Source organism: Balaenoptera acutorostrata, chromosome 10 (assembly GCF_949987535.1).
Source record: "Balaenoptera acutorostrata chromosome 10, mBalAcu1.1, whole genome shotgun sequence".
NCBI classification, from domain to species: Eukaryota; Metazoa; Chordata; class Mammalia; order Artiodactyla; family Balaenopteridae; genus Balaenoptera; species Balaenoptera acutorostrata.
This window is the reverse complement of record NC_080073.1, coordinates 18,313,903-18,332,010: the sequence shown is the minus strand read 5'-3', so window position 1 is coordinate 18,332,010 and position 18,108 is coordinate 18,313,903. Positions and strand designations below refer to the sequence as shown.

The window sequence follows — 18,108 nt, the reverse complement described above, 5'->3', positions numbered from 1 at the left end:
GCTTTATTTATGGGCACCAAAATTTGAAGTTCATATAATTTAAATGTGTCATGAAATACTATTTTCCTTTTGATTTTTTTTCAACATTTGAAGATGTAAAAAGCATTTATAACTCACAAGCCATACAGCACGGATTTGGCCTGTGGGTGGTAGTTAAGGTATTTTTTTTTTTTTTAAGGTATTTTCTTAAGGGATTTTTCTCCTTTGTATATTACAAATACTTATATTTTGTATACTATCTTTTGTCTTATCATTCCTGTTACACAATAAACTCAAGAGCCAAGGTCAAGTCATATATAGTCTCATAACTCTTTGCTGATTCTCTTTTAATGCCTTGCACTGAGAAGGGATTTGACTTGTTTCTGTTGAATAAGTATCTGCTTGCTTGTTATTTTTTAGTATTAATTCCTATTTAAAGAAACCCTAACTCGCAAAAATAGGATTCTTCCATGATTTCCATTTAATATATAAAGTATTATTCAACTTACTTCATCTAGGTCTCAGTATCACCATGCAACAAGACTTTCACTCATGAGGGTAAATAAAATATTTTCTCTTTGTTCTCCCAAATTTGTCTTAAATATATACATTTTCCTGCCTTTATCCGCTTACTTAAAGAAAGTAAACTTACAGTTACTTCCTTAAAAATTCAGATCAATAAAAAAAAAATCTCTAAACTGACTTTAGATTTATTAAAAGAGGCACTAACCATAGAAGTTTTTTTTAAAAGCCATAATATCAAACCATGTAACTAACCTCCTGGGGGTTCTTTAACACCGCTCAGCTCAGAAACTGCAGAAATTAACAAAAAATCTTATATAAATAGTACAGGAAATACAATGTAGATTTAAATTGGATATATGTATATATATATATATAGATAGATAGATAGATAGATAGATATATCTATACAAACACACACACATATATGTAAATATTTAAGAGATCAGCAGTGGATTTTGAGCCATCACCCACCCGTAAGACACTTTAAGTGATTTTTTTGGAGCAGAATAACCATAAATCTTAATCATTTGTGGCAATTAAAAGGCATTTGTAAACCATACAGGAAATGCTGCCCCCTAGGGAGTATTTTAAGGGAACAAAGAATGTTTTATACAAATGTAACCCAGCGATTACGACGTGAGCAATCTAAAAAAATTTCAGCGATTAACAATATTTAATGATTAACAGGATCCTTAGAGGAAACAAGTGTCTATGGAGTTGATCGGAATTTGATTTTCCTCCCTTTAATGTTTATGCACATACACAGCATCCTTCCATACAAAAGTGTATGTATAAACCCACAAATGCTCTGAGGGTAAATAATACAGATAGCTACCAAGAAGATGCCAATTTAAGACTGGGAACCCAAATTTAGGCTCTGATGAAGAGGTGCGAGTAAAAGAAATTTGCTTTGCCTGGTGGAAGAAACCCAGAAGAGTGAGGCCGAAGACTGGCACATGGGGACCTCCCAGCAGAGTCCTACTCTTTCCCACACACGTTCCAGCTGCAGCTCCCACGCTTCAGGGCTCCGAAGCCCCTCCTTTCTTAGGTTAGCTGGTATGCAAGTAAGCAGTCAGCAAAAGCAGGTACCAAAAGTACTTCAATATTTGATCTGAATTCCACGCTACTGAAATTTCCTGAAAGCACTACGGTTGTTCCATTCTTTGAGACATTTTAATTGTGATGGGGAATTGACTAGGAAACGAAAAGTTCAAGCACAATTTAGAATGAAGAAGAAAACAGAAAGAATTATCATCTCCTGGCTGGGGAGCAGGGAAGTAAGTGATCATATTAGGGAAGCAGAGAAATCAATTCTGGAGACCAGCTGACTCAGGTAGGAAAGGAACTGTCAACTAGTTTTAGAGGCTGTAGAGCAAATCTCAGGGTCAGAGAGCCTATCAACTCCCAAGTTGCACTGATGAAATCATGCTCCTCTATGAACTGCCTCATGCTCCGCACTCACAATATTTAGAACACTCTCCTACCCTCCTATGTCCAATACTACCCATCCTTCAAGTCCCAATTCAAATCTCATGTCCCAAATGAAGCTTTCTCTGATCCCCAATGAAATGTCACCTCTCCCTGTTTTGAACTACTTAGCTGGCATTTCGTGTAAGGTGCTTACCACTGCCTACCCTGTATTTTACATTTGTGATGGACATCTTAGCTCCTCTACTCACGCAGGTGCTTCCAAATACAGTACATGAATCTAATTCAGCTTTCTGCTGCTCTTCATATGTACAGGGCGCTTTGTACATAATAAATAGCTTTTTAGTAGGTACTGACAAAATACCTACTGAATGAATAAATAGATGGACACATCAACCAATGTACAAGTACTTCAGAGCAACAGGAAATTGAGGAGGAGCCGATAATCAGAAGTCAAATAAGGCAGAAGCTCCCCTCTGTAGGAGGTTACATGTCTTATGTGACTTAAAGCTCAGCCAATTTTCCTGGCTTTATGTTTTCTCCCGCTGTATTTCTGCTTTGAGCTACTTATTACGAATGTAATTTTTTTTTTTTAAACCTGGTGGCTGTGTTATTCCAGGGCCCCCATTAGAATTTTAAGTTCTCTGAGTGCAAGTTGCATCCTTCCTACTCACTCCTGGATCTTCAGACCCAGCTCAGCACCTTGACATAGCAAGTGCTCAACAAACACTTGTTGAATAAACCTCAAAATCATTTTACATAATGCACTGAAGGAGGAAAAACTAAAAGGTCTAATGGTTCCTTAAAATGTCCATAATAGAGAAGCCACAAAAATTAAATACAGATAAATGTCAACACCGAAAACTCCTAGTTATTTCATCTTCTAGGTTTCAAGTTAGAGTAATCTTTACAATGCAATAAAAAAGCAGCATTTGGACTTTGGACTAAATATAATTCAAACACTAAAAACAAACTCATCTTCCAGGTTGCTTGAGGACTCAGAGCTCACACAACATACTGGCCATAGCTCAGTTTCTTGAACAATCATTTTCCTTCAAGGAAAAGATCAGCCCCCAAGTCCTGTGCTGTGGTTCTTTTCTTTCACATCGATTGTGTTATTACAACTATCTACAGAAGAGGTTAGTAAAGCAGTCATTTCTGAAAAATTGATTATTGAGCCCAGTGAGACTAATATGTAAGGGCTATTAATTATATGAAGTAATGCCAGCTTTTACTTGGTAACGATAACTAATCTCCAGAAGCCTGTTTCTTAGGTTAGAGTCTGCCCTGCAGCCACTAGGCATCAGACCCCAAATGTTCATGGAAAGGCAGGTTTCTGGTTAGCCCTAAAAACAAAACAGAACCAGAAATAATAATATCTTCAAATGTGTATTTTCATTAGCCAAAATAATTAATACAACTGTCTGAACAAAAAGTATGTTTTCTACAAAATGGTGAATAAATTTAAAACACAGATGTATAGGGGTTAAGAGTCCAGACTTAAATAAACAAACAAACAAACAAACTTCTTATAAAGGAAGATCACAACATGTACAAAGAGAGACCACAGGACAGTGAACCCCCAAGTACTCATCACCCAGCTTCAGCAAGTACCAACTCGTGGCCAGCCTTGTTTCCTCCACACCCTGCCCACTTTCCCCCGACCCACTGCGGATTATTGTGAAGTGAATCCCGGCTTCATATAATTTCCTTTACTATAACTATTTCAACACTTCAAAGGGCACAGACTTTGAGTCAGACAGACCAGGCGTCCAGTGCAGGCTCCGCCAACTCCTAGCTGGGTAACCCTGGGCAAGTGGAGTGAACTTCCTTGAGCTTGTCTTCTATCTGCAAAATGGAGACAGAAATCCCGACTTCTCAGGAAGACAGTGTGGATGAAATGAGGAACTGAGCCTAGCGCTGGCACACAGAAAGGAGTCAACAGGGTGCTGCGGCTAGAATGCCTACTGTGCTAGCACGTTAAGGCAGGACTCTCTCTGACTCACTTCCAATAAGGTTCACAAAGGACAAAAGAGATATCGAGTGTTCCCATATAGTAACAAGAGATGCTAAAACCCTCTGTACTAAGCTTGTAGAGACACTAACCAAAAACTGATTTATGACCCCTTAGAACAATATTCACCTCCGGGAATTTAAGTGTAAAGAGGTCCAGAAAGTCTCTTCGGATAAGGTCGCTGGAGTGCTATGGGGTTTCTACCACCACTCACGAGGGAGAGGAGAAGGTACTTTCCTACCACCTTAAACCCCCAAGAGAAAGGGGGTTTTAGCGGAGGAACCCTGGAGAACGTAACCTACCTGGCCCGGAAGCTGTGGGGATATAAAGTCTGGTGTCTGACCCGAGCCTCAATACAGGCCCCCAGGCAGAAGCAGGAAGGAGCAGCCCGCGGCCGAGTGGAGGGCAGCTCTGGAAGCAAGCAGCGCTCTGCAGCAGGGCAAGGGGCCCCTCCCCACTGCTGGCTTCCCAACCTGACGCGGGCCCGAGCTGGGGAAGGCAAGATTTATTTTTTTAATCAAGTTCAAAGGAAACACTTTGAGTACTGAAATCAGACTCCTCTTATAATCTAAAGCAATAGAAAAAGTTACAGAATATTTATCATATATTATAGGATATACGTGTGTGATGTGATATTTATAGGATATATATTCCATCCAGAAACAATCAAAGACTCCACAGAATGAGCTCAAAGGGGGAACAGGGAGAAAAAATTAAGTTTTTCCCCTTTTACCCCTTGAAGTTTAGCCCTTTCAATCTAACAGTTACATTATACGTTCAATAGCGGCACAAGAGTATGAAAGAAGAGTAAAGAATCCCTTTAGAAAGCTGAATGAAACGTAGACAGGAGTACAAATGGTAAGTTGTATAAACAATGTATAATCAAATACTAAACTATGTCACTTCTAAAGAGAATAAAATTTCTTAAGACATATTAGAAAAGCTGTTCTCTTTTGATTCCTTTTGTTCATTGATTTTTCAGTGAGTAACAGCACCTAAGTGATGCTTCCATGAAGGATTCTTCCTACTCTTCCCCAAAGAATGGAACAAGGAGGAGGAAGTGAAAATTGCTAAAGAGACAGGAACAGATAGAAAAAATGGGGATGATCATGTGCCCCAAGATTATCAATTCAGGGAGAGCAATTCCACATGCAAGGCCCTATGTTAAGCACTAAAATAACACTCACAGGGACAAAGTAGGTTTTCTGGCCTTGCAGGAAGTTGAGCGAGACATACAGTAACAGTGAGAGATAAATGTACAGTCTTCCGGGATGGGGAAGGTACAGCAGAGAATGTAAAATTGAAAATAGCCAAAGACCCAGTAAAGAATCTTTGTAAAGGCCTCTGTGAAGTCAGGTAAAACAAATGCATGGCTGTTTAAAAACTTAGCTCTTAGTCAATCTTCTGTAGATTCTGACACCAGCCTTCCTTCATTGGTTCTGGAAGCGTGTTTCACTTAAGATTGGTATTTCTTCTGGGGCAAGACTTATTTATTACTTTCAACTATGGAAGCACTATACTGACCTTTATAATAAAAGTGTGATCACTCTTTTGAATTATAAGTAGGCATGAACTCATTCTTGGAAAACATTAAATGCCAAACCAGAGCTACCTGCACTTAAATTGTAAGGTGTCTAAACAACTGAGACTCTTCCATGGCATTAAAGGCATCCCAGTGTCACCCACCTGTATGAACAAAGGTTTCAATTCTCATCCAGAACTTGTCATCCCTTTAGCTTATGGTGTGAACTCTAGACAATCCAGCTCTCTGTTTCAGCACTAACGAGCCACAACCTAAATTAGCCACAGAACATACTGTGCGTGATTTATAGAGGGTTGGTATTCATTTTCAGCGTGCTACCTCAGGTTTTCTGTTGCTATTACAACACAGCTGATAAGCCTATTTTTTGTGAGATAGATAATGATGGAAAGTTAAGTCTAAATTTTCAATTCCGACCTACTAAAACTGTGAGTAATTGACTACAGTCTAAGTCAAGGCAATCAAATTTACTTTTGGTTATGAATCACAGAACTGCTTACTTTTCAAATAAAAATCCAGAGAACTAGATTATTTCCCAGAATGAAAAGTAACAAGTAAGAGGGTGTGTGTGCACGCGTGTGTGTGCACACACATGTACATGGGGGGTTTTGCCAGTTTTTCATCTCGAAGCCACGATATAACACGATAATCACCAACTGCATTCTCACTGTTTAACTCTATGAATAATGCGTGGATAATCTAGCATGACTTAAACAAGAAATTAATTGTGATGTAACTCAAGTTCAACAATCAGTCATTTACAGTAGATTAATTTTTCAAGGTAATTTTTGCAGTTCAAAAAATATCTTGGACAGAAGGCAAGAAGAAAGAACACGCAAAAAAAAAAAAAAAAAAGCAGTTTGTTTCCCACTGTTAAAGAAGACAGATTCCTCAAAGGTAGCAGTTCTGCTGTCCTATAATCAACAGTCCTTTAAAATAAAATATGGCCAGTCTGAACCAACAGGATGAATAAAAAAGTATCTTTCATTTAACTATGATTCACTTTTACAATTATTATCTACTTTGAAAGAATCTACTTCAAACATGACTTCTTCCCCCAGAGCAAGAGGACTGTAGGTTACACAGAAGTCAAAGAAAAACCTAGATAAACCTCTAGGAGGGACAAAACATAAGAGATGTGATTCTTCCCGTTAAGCCAATGAAGTCACCTAGATATAAAGGAAAGAACTTCTTCCTTTCTTTCTCCTTCTTATCCTCAAGTCTGAAAACTAAACCCCCAGAAGCATTTTTATCTAAGGACAAAGAAATGATAAGACTCCCGGAGGAAAAATATAAGAAATGACCATAAAGTACAGCAAGTGACTTTTGAATAAATGTGCCAGAATTAAGACATACAAATGGATGTTGCCCCTTCAAAGTCATTACCTTGGAAACTATATACTTAATCCAATGATGCTGTTATAGGCACTTTGGAATTTGTTTCAGAGCTTAGAATTTGCCAGATCCTTAAAAATAGCAAATATTCGTCTTTTCGGGTTTGATATAGCAATAGTCAAAAGTCCTCAGAGTAGCTGTGCTTTCTTTGCAAAGCCTTTCCTGATCTCCCAAGTCCAGGTTCCACGCCCCCTCCTATGATCACTGTCTTTCCCCCAGCAGAGATCTTTTCACTCAATGTTGGAATTGCTTACTTACTTACCATCTGTCACCCTGGCAAAACCGTAAACTTCATAGGAGCAGGGAACTTATTTATTATTATACTCACAATACTAGAATAATGCCTAGAAAATTACAGGCACCTGAATGCCACAGAAATACTGCACGTTACAATCTACTATAACACAAGATGGTTTGGAAAACTGTCTCTATTTACCCTCCCCACTCCTCTCTGAAAAGAGTACCATACTTCTCTGTGTGATTATACACCTATATGGAGGGACTATTACTTTATATAAAACCTGGGAGGTAAAAGTGGTTGGATCGGATGATTTTCATTACTTCTTTTTGTATGGGAAAAAAAAAAAAGCAAAAATCATGATTATATCCTCACAGACTAAAAGTGTTTAACTTTTCACTCTCAAATTTGCAAGCATAATAACATCTTACCTAGTTGCAACATCTTTATAGTGTCTCTGTAGGCTTGCATCACCAGCTTGAAATGGCGGTAAAGTGGATAGCACAAAACTCTTCTTCCAAAAGACACCAGGATTTCATGAACATTAGTCCAAGTCTGTGAAGTATCATTTAAATGAGTAATCGTTTCCATATTACACAAAACAAAAGCACACAATGAAATGTAAAACTATTCTCAATTAAAAACTAAGTTTGGATCAACATGAAGCCAAGTGGAAGACAAATACAAAGCCGTGAAGTGAGACTCTTTCTGTGAACCTTACAATAAAATTTTTATCTCAGTCTTTGTAATTTCTCATACTTTATCAACGTATCACAAATGCTCCTTAGAAATCACATACGTAGCAGGAAAGTTTTAAAAAGTCTTTTAAGAATTACCAATATGAATGTAAAACACATGGCACTAACAAAATACAGATGCACATAAAAGACATTTCTAAATGATATATGTTTCATGTTTTCGTCTTTTAGGACCATTCGAGATAATGCAGATGAAAAATATAGAACCCTTTAGTGAAGTGTGTTCTCAGTTCCCCCTTCCCCCTCTTTTGATTTTTTGTTTTTTGGGGTTTTTTGCTTTGGGCATGAGTACTACATGGTATTTACTTCAGTAATTTGCTTTCACTTTTCAAAGAGAAAACTACTCATTTCTGGAAAAAAGACTTTATCCTGGATGGTACTGGTTAATGGTAATGATACCATTAACAATGCAAAACTTATCAGAAACATTAAACAAAGGCAATTTTCTACAAAATTGTTTTTTAATTGGGTTTTGATTTAAAATGTATTAAAAATGTAACCCACATATAAAAATTAAAAAATTAAAAGTAAGGGAGTATACATCATTTCCATGTATATTCATCCTTAACAAATGAGTGATCTGATTATGAATACTGAGTACCCAACAGAGGATACTTTATATCTAAAAAGGAATGATGAATTTCTAAAAACTTCTGGCAAAAAACTAAACACTTATGAAAGTTTGACAGAGCTAGTTACATGTCTGGCAATTCTAAGTTATCTCAAAAACAATAAAAATGTCAAAATAAAATCATAAATAGGTGAATCTCTTCATGCAGACTTTTATAACTAGACTATGAAATTATCTAGTCACCAACTACTTTGTTTTCAATATTGGAATAATCAATGCAATTATTACAAAAGCCAGTTTCTCCATTATATGCTGATTATGGAAATATGTAGAACTCAAGGGAAGTCTGGAGAACAGCACTTCTCCATCTTAAATATGCATATGAACTCCTGGAGATCTTGCTAAAGATTCTAACTCAGAGGGTCTGGAATGGGATTCTGACTCTCCATCAAGCTCCCAGCAGAGGACACTGGTCAAGCTGTTGGTTCATGGACATTCACGAATAGCAAGATTCTTTGCTAAAGTTAAGTGTTTCAGTTCCTGTTTACATGTTATCTATTATTTGAATAAAGTGATGCCATGAAACAACTTTGATTTTCCAACTTAAAATGTACAATGTCTAGGATCCAAACTGGAAAAAAAACAGAAACAAAACTAGTTGCCTTAATAGACGATGCAATGATCAACTGTTTAAATAAACACTGTTTTAAAGCTTCTGATCTGATGGACAACAGTGTGTTTCAAACTAGTAAATTTATTTTTTTAAATATTTATTTATTTATTTTGGCTGCACCGGGTCTTAGTTGCGGCATGCACTCTTAGTTGCGGCATGCGAACTCTTAGTTGTGGCATGCATGCAGGATCTAGTTCCCCGACCAGGGATTGAACTCGGGTCCCCTGCATTGGGAGCACGGAGTCTTCCCCACTGAACCACCAGGGAAGTCCCAAAACTACTAAGTTTAAAGATACCATTCTTTGCTATATTTGGTGAGCCCTACACAACTATTTTCTACAAAATAGATATAAAAGCAATTATTACTATACTATAAGAGTTATCAGATCTAAACATACTAACTGTAGGACCTAGGATAAGTTATTTAAGCTATATGATCTAAGTTTCTTCATCTGTAAAATACCAATAATTCTATCTCACAGACTTCAACAGAAGGGAATAGGTGAAGTAATATACATAAAAGGCTTATTAGCACAGCCCCTCATGGTAAGTGACATTTAATAGTAGTATCACCTAGGTTTTCTGCCCATCTTTGAGCTCTGAGCCCCAGTATATGCCGACTTACATACACGCCTCAAACTCAACCCAACATCTTCCCGCAACGGACAGTATACCCATTCCTTCTCCAAACTTCCAAGATACCCTACACCTGGCCTTATTAGTGTACTATGATTGGAGTAAAAGTAACAAATAAAATCAGTTTTACTAAAAAGATGGAAAAAAACTTCGTACAATAAAGCTACCACTTTTAAAAAGTCAAGGAATTGCTTGAATTACCCCCAAATGAGCTAATAACAACAAAAAAATAACTCTGAACAAACAAAATCTAAACAACTGCAACTGACAATCATACCTCAAACCAGCAGAGTGTTGGACTCAGTTTTCTGATATTCCATGCGGATTCAACCTTTATTTGTTTTGAAGAAAAGGATAGTGTCACATTAGAGGTAAAGTCATTCAAAACTAAAGCAAATATATCCACTTATTCAACTAGTATGTAAATAGTATTGACATATGTAAAACCTAAGAAGCATCTATGACTGCAGGAAAATAATGGCTTTACTGATGTCAAGGAGATCAAAGGAAAGTTTCTGCCTACTTTCCTTGGAAATTTATAAAGTAAAGCTGTTGCACTGATAAGAGTACCAGAACACAAGAGCACATAAGCAAGGACTTTGAAACTAAAGCAAAGCAGTGCATGCTCAATTTCTGTCCTTCTCAACTAGGTTACCTGCCTCCCAAATATTCTATAAGTAATCTACCAAAAGACTCAAAGATAATGTTGAAGTGCTCTTTCTGGCACTTAGAAAGCTGCTCAAGAATTTGGCCTTTCAGAGAAGGCCTGTGAGAATAAGTGCATTCTAGAGAAGATCCTGAAGTTGCAAGACTTAATGATTTCAAATACGTGAATCCAAGAATCAAATCAAAAATGCGAAGTTATATCGAGTATAACTAAACACTCTCACTCATCTTCTCAAGCAGTATGAAGCACTTTTTTGTCAACGAAAACATTTTCGCTGATTATCGTATTCTAAAAAGATGAGCGGAAACAAAACCCATTTTCAGTTAGAGTATGCCTTTGTTACACTCATTAATATTCATTTTGGAGACAAATGCAAATCTCAAAAGTCACCTTTGAAATTTCAGAATCCCAGCAGCAAAAAGTTTGGCCCATATCAAATCCTTATCCTAACACTATGCTCATGCTATGATGGTGAGTGAGAAAAGCAGGTTAAATAATAGTATATACATTATAACCCAATGTAAATACACGTACACAACGAAAGAAGCCTAGGAGAGAAATACCACCTCGTAAGTGTGGCTACCTCCGATGGCTGAGATGACAGGAAATTTTAACTGTTTTCTTCCTGTGTGTATTTTTCTTCACAATGATATGAATTATTTGTGTAATTTAAAAAGAGGGAGGGGGAGGGGCATGATGGGGTAGGAGATTAACAGGTACAAACTACTATGTATAAAATAAATACAAAAAGATAGTGTACAGCACAGGGAAATATAGCCAATATTTTATAACTTTAAATGGAGTAAAATGTATAAAAATACTGAATCACTATGCTGTAAACCTGAAATACTGTAAATCAACTTTTACTCCAATTAAAAAAAATTGTTTAATAAATAAATGAAAAACAGGGAAGCATATGCACAGCTCAAAAATAATCCCTTGAGCAAAGACTACTATAAACAGATGCAGGGACATATTAACTGGAAAGTTTTTTTTGTTTTGTTTTGTTTTGTTTTCCAGCCTTGTTTTAAATGTATGCAATCAGTGACATAGGTGAGAAAGAAGTTTAGCTCTTCATTTACAAAATCAAGTGTGGTTTAAGAAGAGATACAATACAGTCTATATTTTTTAAAAAAGATCATTTAAGAAATAACATACTTTACAAAAGGATTTACTTTTATAATAGGATTTCACCGAATACCAAAAAGATACAATCCAGGTTTTAAAAATCTGATTTACATACAATTTGTCAGAAGTACACACACTATTTAAACTGAGGAACACCTGCAGATAAATGCTCACATTCCTTTCTTTATAAAATACTATACCTTACGTCTATTAACGGACAGCTCGGAGAAAGACTAGAAATGGGTATAGTAAAGTTTACCCCTTGCCAATGTCAAGTGTCATGTAGCAACAGCCCTCTCATTTGGTCAGTTCATCTCCTAAAAGAGATGAGAGCTCAGGATATCCCTTTTCTCTACCCTCAGCTTTACTTCCATACTCTGCTATTTGGCAGAGACTGAAGCCAAGAGAGAAGAAAAAAAGACCAAATAAAAACATTATTGGTACCCATCACCAACACACCTGTGCACCTCCGCCCAGAGCGTCACTAAGTAACTAATCACGACTGGTCTCACTCATGACATTAATACAGTTTACTCCATACAACAGTCTATGGCAACCCGCACAGACACACGTGCACTTACATTCTTCTCTCCTTCGGTGACACGAATTTCATAGCAATATGCCAGAAGGATATCAATCAAACTGTAGTACACTTGACGACAGGCTCTCTTGTCCAGCAGGTAAGATTTATTGACAAATTTTCGCAGCTGATATTTCTCTTCTTCAGAAAAAGACACTAGAATAAAATGCATTTAAAAATTAGCTCCATTACGTGCTGTAAAACCCCCACTGCACAAGATTCGTCAAAATTATAACTTGGATTACAGAAGCTGAAATAAAAAGTTATTTAACTCTGGACATAGAAACAACTTTTTAACTAGATGTCACAGTTTTATTAAGAGCTATGTATTTGCTTAAATCCTAGTAGGGCTAAAAAAAAGAAAAAAATGTCTAAACAATATCTATTCCTTATTTCCGGACCCACACCCCCAGCCACTGATCTTTTCCCGCTACACTGTTCTCTACTCAAGGCATCTAAATGACAGAGTTATTGACTTTCAGATAATTACATTTTGACAACAGAAAACATATAATAGCTAAATGAAACACTCTGTAAATATTCATTATCTACTGTGAAAGTTCTATACAAAGAAACAGAAATATGCCCACATATTAGTCAATTTTAAGGGCATAGTATTTTTTTAATATTATTTACACAGAGAAACAAAGTTTTACATAAACATGCAAATGTGACCAAACCACACATATCAGACTTGTGGGAAGAGGAAGTTTCCTCTTCTCCCTTTGCTTGGCACTCTCTTTCCATCCTTATCAACCGCCTCTCCCATGTTAAAAAAATCTAGTATATATCACTTCCTATTTTTCTTTACAACCAGACACACAAATGTGTATACAAGCGAGTTGATACCTTCCCCCCCACCCAGAGAATTCGATTTTTTTTTTTCCATCTAGCCTATCTCACTCAACAATACCTCTAGGAAATCCCCCCAAGTCACTTGGTACTTAGCTAATTTTGTAAAGGAGTAGAATACTCCATGGTGTAGCATGCTCTATCCAACCACTCCCCCTACTGATGGGCATTCACTCTGCTCCCAGCTTTATGCCACTGCTAATAATGCTGCAATAAATGTTATATCATATGTCCCTGGATACTGGAGGCTTTATTTCCATAAAACATAATCCCAAGAGTAGATTTACTGGGTCAAAAAGTTTATCTGTTTTTAAGAGATACTTTACTTAAGGGCTACAACTCTCCTTTCTAATAGTCATGGATAGAAGTTCCCTTCCCTACACATATCTCTTGCCCGCTCCCAGCAATAAATGCTTTTTTAAAAATCATTTCCAGGGAACTTCCCTGGTGGTCCGGTGGTTAAGAACCCTCCTTCCAGGGCTTCCCTGGTGGCGCAGTGGTTGAGAGTCTGCCTGCCGGTGCAGGGGACGCGGGTTCAAGCCCTGGTCTGGGAGGATCCCACATGCCGCGGAGCGACTCGGCCCGTGAGCCACAATTACTGAGCCTGCGCGTCTGGAGCCTGTGCTCGGCAATGAGAGGCCGCGATAGTGAGAGGCCCGCGCACCGCGATGAAGAGTGGCCCCCACTTGCCACAACTAGAGAAAGCCCTTGCACAGAAACGAAGACCCAACAAAGCCATACTTACATACATACATACATACATAAAAAGAATGTAAGCAGACAAGAATAGCATTAAAAAAAATAATAATAAATAAATTAATTAATTAATTTAAAAAAAAAAAAAAGAATCCGCCTTCCAATGCAGGGGACGCGGGTTCAATCCCTGGTCGGGGAACTAAGATCCCACATGCCGCGGGGCAACTAAGCTCGCGGGCCACAACTACTGAGCTCGCACGCCTCAACCAGAGAGCCTGCGTGCTGCAAACTACCGAGCCCATGTGCTCTGGAGCCCACGCGCCACAGCTAGAGAGAAGTCCATGTGCTGCAACGAAGAGACCACGCGCCACAACAAAAGATCCCACATGCCTCAATGAAGATCCTGCATGCCACAACTAAGACCTGATGCAGCCAAATAAATAAAAATCAAAAGAAATAAAAAAAATCAAAATCATTTCCAGTTTAATGGATGTGAAGTGACTGTGGTAAGAAAAATTCTAAAATGACCCCCAATGAGTCACATCATTTGAGTGTGGGCAGGACCTGCAACTTGCTTCTATTTAAAAAAATATGCCAACGGTGTTATAATTACTATGATTATGCTACATTATCAGCAGACTGGAGCCAGAGACTCGCCTGCTGATTTTAAAGAACTAAGATGCCATGTTGTGAGGGGGCCACATGGCAGGGAGCTGTGGGTTCCTCTAAGATCTGAGAGTGACCCCGGCTGAAAGCCGGCAAGAACATGGGGGCCCTCAGTTCTACAGCCGCAGGAATCAAATTCTGCCCACCATCATGTGAGCCTGGAAAAGGACCCTGAACTCCAAAAAGGATCATGGTTGCCAACACCTATTTTTGAAAAAAAGAAAATGAAAAGATGGCAACAGTTGTTTATATCCTTCCAAGACCCTGAGCAGAGGACCCAGCTAAGCCATGCCTGACTCCTGACACGTGGAAACTGAGTCAAATTAGAACTGTGTTTCTGATTTGTGGTAATGTGTCATGCAGCAAGAGGAAACTAATACAGTGACATACCATTGTTACTTCAGTTAGTATTTCTCTAACTGCTAAACTTTGAACATTATTTCATAGGTTTGTTGGCAATTTGGATTTGCTCTCTTGTAAATTACCCATGAGAAATGTCTTGCCCAGTTTTTTCTGGATGGCTTGTCAAATATTTAAGAAGTCGTCTATTATGGATATGAACCCCAGTCATCTCTCCAAATCTACGGTATCTCTACTGACTTTGTTTAGGGGATCTTCTGCCATTGAATTATTTATGTTTGTGTGTAGTCCAGTATATCTATCTTTTTTTTCACCAGACTATGAATTTATAGCCTTTGATAAGGTTTCCCCAATCCCTGAATTGTACATGGAATCTCTCAGCTTTTAAGATTCACTTGTTTTCTCTTTTAAATTTAAGTCTTTAAAACAAAACTGAGTTATTTGTAGTGAGGTGGATGGACCTAGAGTCTGTCATACAGAGTGAAGTAAGTCAGAAAGAGAAAAACAAATACCGTATGCTAATGCATACATATGGAATCTAAAAAAAAAAAAAAAATGGTACTGATGAACCTAGTTGCAGGGCAGGAACAAAGACGTAGACATACAGAATGGACTTGAGGACACAGGGTAGGAGGGGGAAGCTGGGGCGAAGTGAGAGTAGCATCGACATATATACACTACCGAATGTAAAATAGTTAGCTAGCGGGAAGCAGCAGCACAGCACAGGGAGATCAGCTCGGTGCTTAGGATGACCTAGAGGAGTGGGATAGGGAGGATGGGAGGGAGGCTCAAGAGGGAGGGGATATGGGGACATATGTATGCATACGGCTGATTCACTTTGGTGTACAACAGAAACTAACACAGTATTGTGAAGCAATTATGCTCCAATAAAGATCTATTAAAAATAAATCAATAAAATAAAAGAAAATTTAAGTCTTTAATCCATCTGAAAGTTATTTTTTCAAGTTTTAAGGTTTTCGTTAATTTCAGATGACGAGTTAACTGTGCCAGCACAGTCTGTTCAGTAATCCATCTTTTCCACGGTATTGAACCACCGATTTTATCAAATAAATCTGCTGCTTTTCTTGCTAAAAACTACTTCCAAGCACTTTCGGGTTTTGTCACCTGCAAATATAATATTTTTCCCCATTCCCAATAAATTACTGATAGAAGAGTGAGAAGCTATTTCTTTTTATGTATCAGTCACCTTACCAAATGTTGGCTACCCAGACCAAAAAACTAAGATATTTAATAAATGCTAATGATTAAAAAAAACACCTTTATGTCTATATTGGGAAGGCAAGCAAGTCTAAGACTGTAGTTCCTTCCAAGTTGCCTTTAATGTCTACAATTTAGGTAAGTTATCATAAAATATATATCTTCTCAAGTTAACAAAACATGAGCATTATCAGTTCCTCATTATTATACGTAGAAAGTAAAATACGTCTTGTCTTAGAGCAAGATTTACAGAGAGAGTAACAGCTAATCACATAGATGGGCTGAGTTCCTAGTTAGTATGAGTAAAATACAGCCTACTACTTTCTTACAACAATTTTTAAAGAAACTTAAGCATCTAGATATATTGTCACCACTAGATCAGAGCGTTATCGATCTCTTCCCTAGCAAAGTAATCCTTAATTTTCCTTCCATGTCCTATCAGACAACCACTTTCAAATTCATTTGAAAAGCTGCTCAACCCAGTCATGAGGAGCATTCGGCTTCTAGTACCAGTGCATATCAGAGCACTGCCAAAAGAACTCTGAAGCCTTTTTCTCCAGGTTTTAGAACTGTCCATTACATGCAGGTCAGGACAGGCTAAACTGCTGTATTAGACAGACCCAAAATACGGTGGTTTCAGTAAGACAGAAGTTTTTCTCTCATGCTACTAATCGGAGTGAATGACCCAGGATGGGTGGGCACCAGAGTCTCCACCATATGACTTCCATTTATGGTCCAAGATGCTGTTCCAGGTTTTAAAATTTTCCAGCCAATGGGAAAGCAGAAGAGGAGGACAAACACCTTCTTTCTAAAGACTTGATCCGGAAAGTGCACACAGCAAGCACGGCCCCTCACTTCCCATCCTTGAAGACTCAGTCTCATGACCACACCCAGGCGCAAGGAAGGAAAGGAAACTCGGCCGCTAGCCAAGTGGGCATGAGCCCAGCTCTAACTCAGGAAGCCTCTTTTTAGAAGGGTTAAAAAAAGACACGTGTCTCTGACACCTTCTCAGAGACCCAAAATTATTAAACTGCCTTTTTTAATATTCCCAAAGCACTCTCTTGATACCTAGTCAAGTCCCAGTCCCTTTCTGTCTCTGCTCAACAAAAGATTGCCCTTCTGTTCATCACAACTGGGCAAAAGCCAGAAGGAAAAGAATATGATTGATTACTCCCACATAATGGTCCCTTTTCACCTATCATTTTCCAAACTCACTTTTGTACTCTCTTAGGAGCCTTAAGTTTAACATGGCTTCTTTTTGCTGTAAGGTTCCCTTCCAGCACTTTTTAGCAGCCTGTCCTCTGGGGGAAAAAAATCTGAAATACACTTACTAGAAATTATGAGAAACAATATTCCTTTACTCACTAAAATACACTTAGTGCCAAAAAAAAAAAAAACCAACAAGGTTTTGACATAAAATATGTATTTTTTTCAACCATGTTAAAAACCTTATGTTTAAAAAAAAGTTTTAAATGTATTTCTACAAGCATTGCTTACATAAACAACAAATAACTATGAGAATGTATTTATTTAATTTGCTGGCCAGCAATATAAAGAAATGTGTACATTTTTAAACTTAATGCAGGCGAGTGTCAAGTGAAGCATTCTTTAAAGATTGACATTCAAAAAAGAAATTCATGTGACAGATCAACTGGGTGTTGAGTGTCCCATTACGGGGCTCATATGAAGATTTCTCAATTTAAAGAGAAGCTCTCGGTTCACTTAAAGTGGTCTGATGTAAGGAAACTGTAAGAAGGAACATTTCTTCACTACATGAAGAACGTATTATTTCACAAAGTATTTGAAGACCCCTAGAAGGGCTGAGACGGTATTCCCTTAGGTACAGTTTTGGAGACGTTCATTAGTTTAGCTAATAGGAAAGTGCCAGGTGTCCGTGACCATAGTATCTCACTAGAGAAAAAGCCTTTAGATCCTAGTTGGTTAATAAAGACTTCTGCTTCCATGGAAGTCTGAATCACACGGTAAGCGTGCCCAGAACCGCTGAACGACACATCAACTCATCCACATGTTTACTCCTTACTCTTTGGTCATCACACCTGTTCAATGATTTGTAAAAGGATGACCTGGGAACTGTGGGTTCTGATGTTACATGACCCACAGGTAAGTGCTTCCACATCTCACAGGTCACTTCCCACAACCGTACACACAAGGAAGGCCGACTTG

At 38.0% G+C, this 18,108-nt stretch overlaps 1 protein-coding gene across 1 annotated transcript in view; it reads right to left on the bottom strand.

Annotated features, from left to right (window-relative positions):
* SHQ1 (SHQ1, H/ACA ribonucleoprotein assembly factor) overlaps positions 1–18,108 on the bottom strand; it is a 90,152-nt gene that overhangs the window by 47,166 nt on the left and 24,878 nt on the right. The window contains 3 exon segments of the mRNA XM_028169109.2: positions 7,551–7,674; positions 10,035–10,088; positions 12,134–12,288. Coding sequence (XP_028024910.2) covers positions 7,551–7,674; positions 10,035–10,088; positions 12,134–12,288 — 333 coding nt within the window.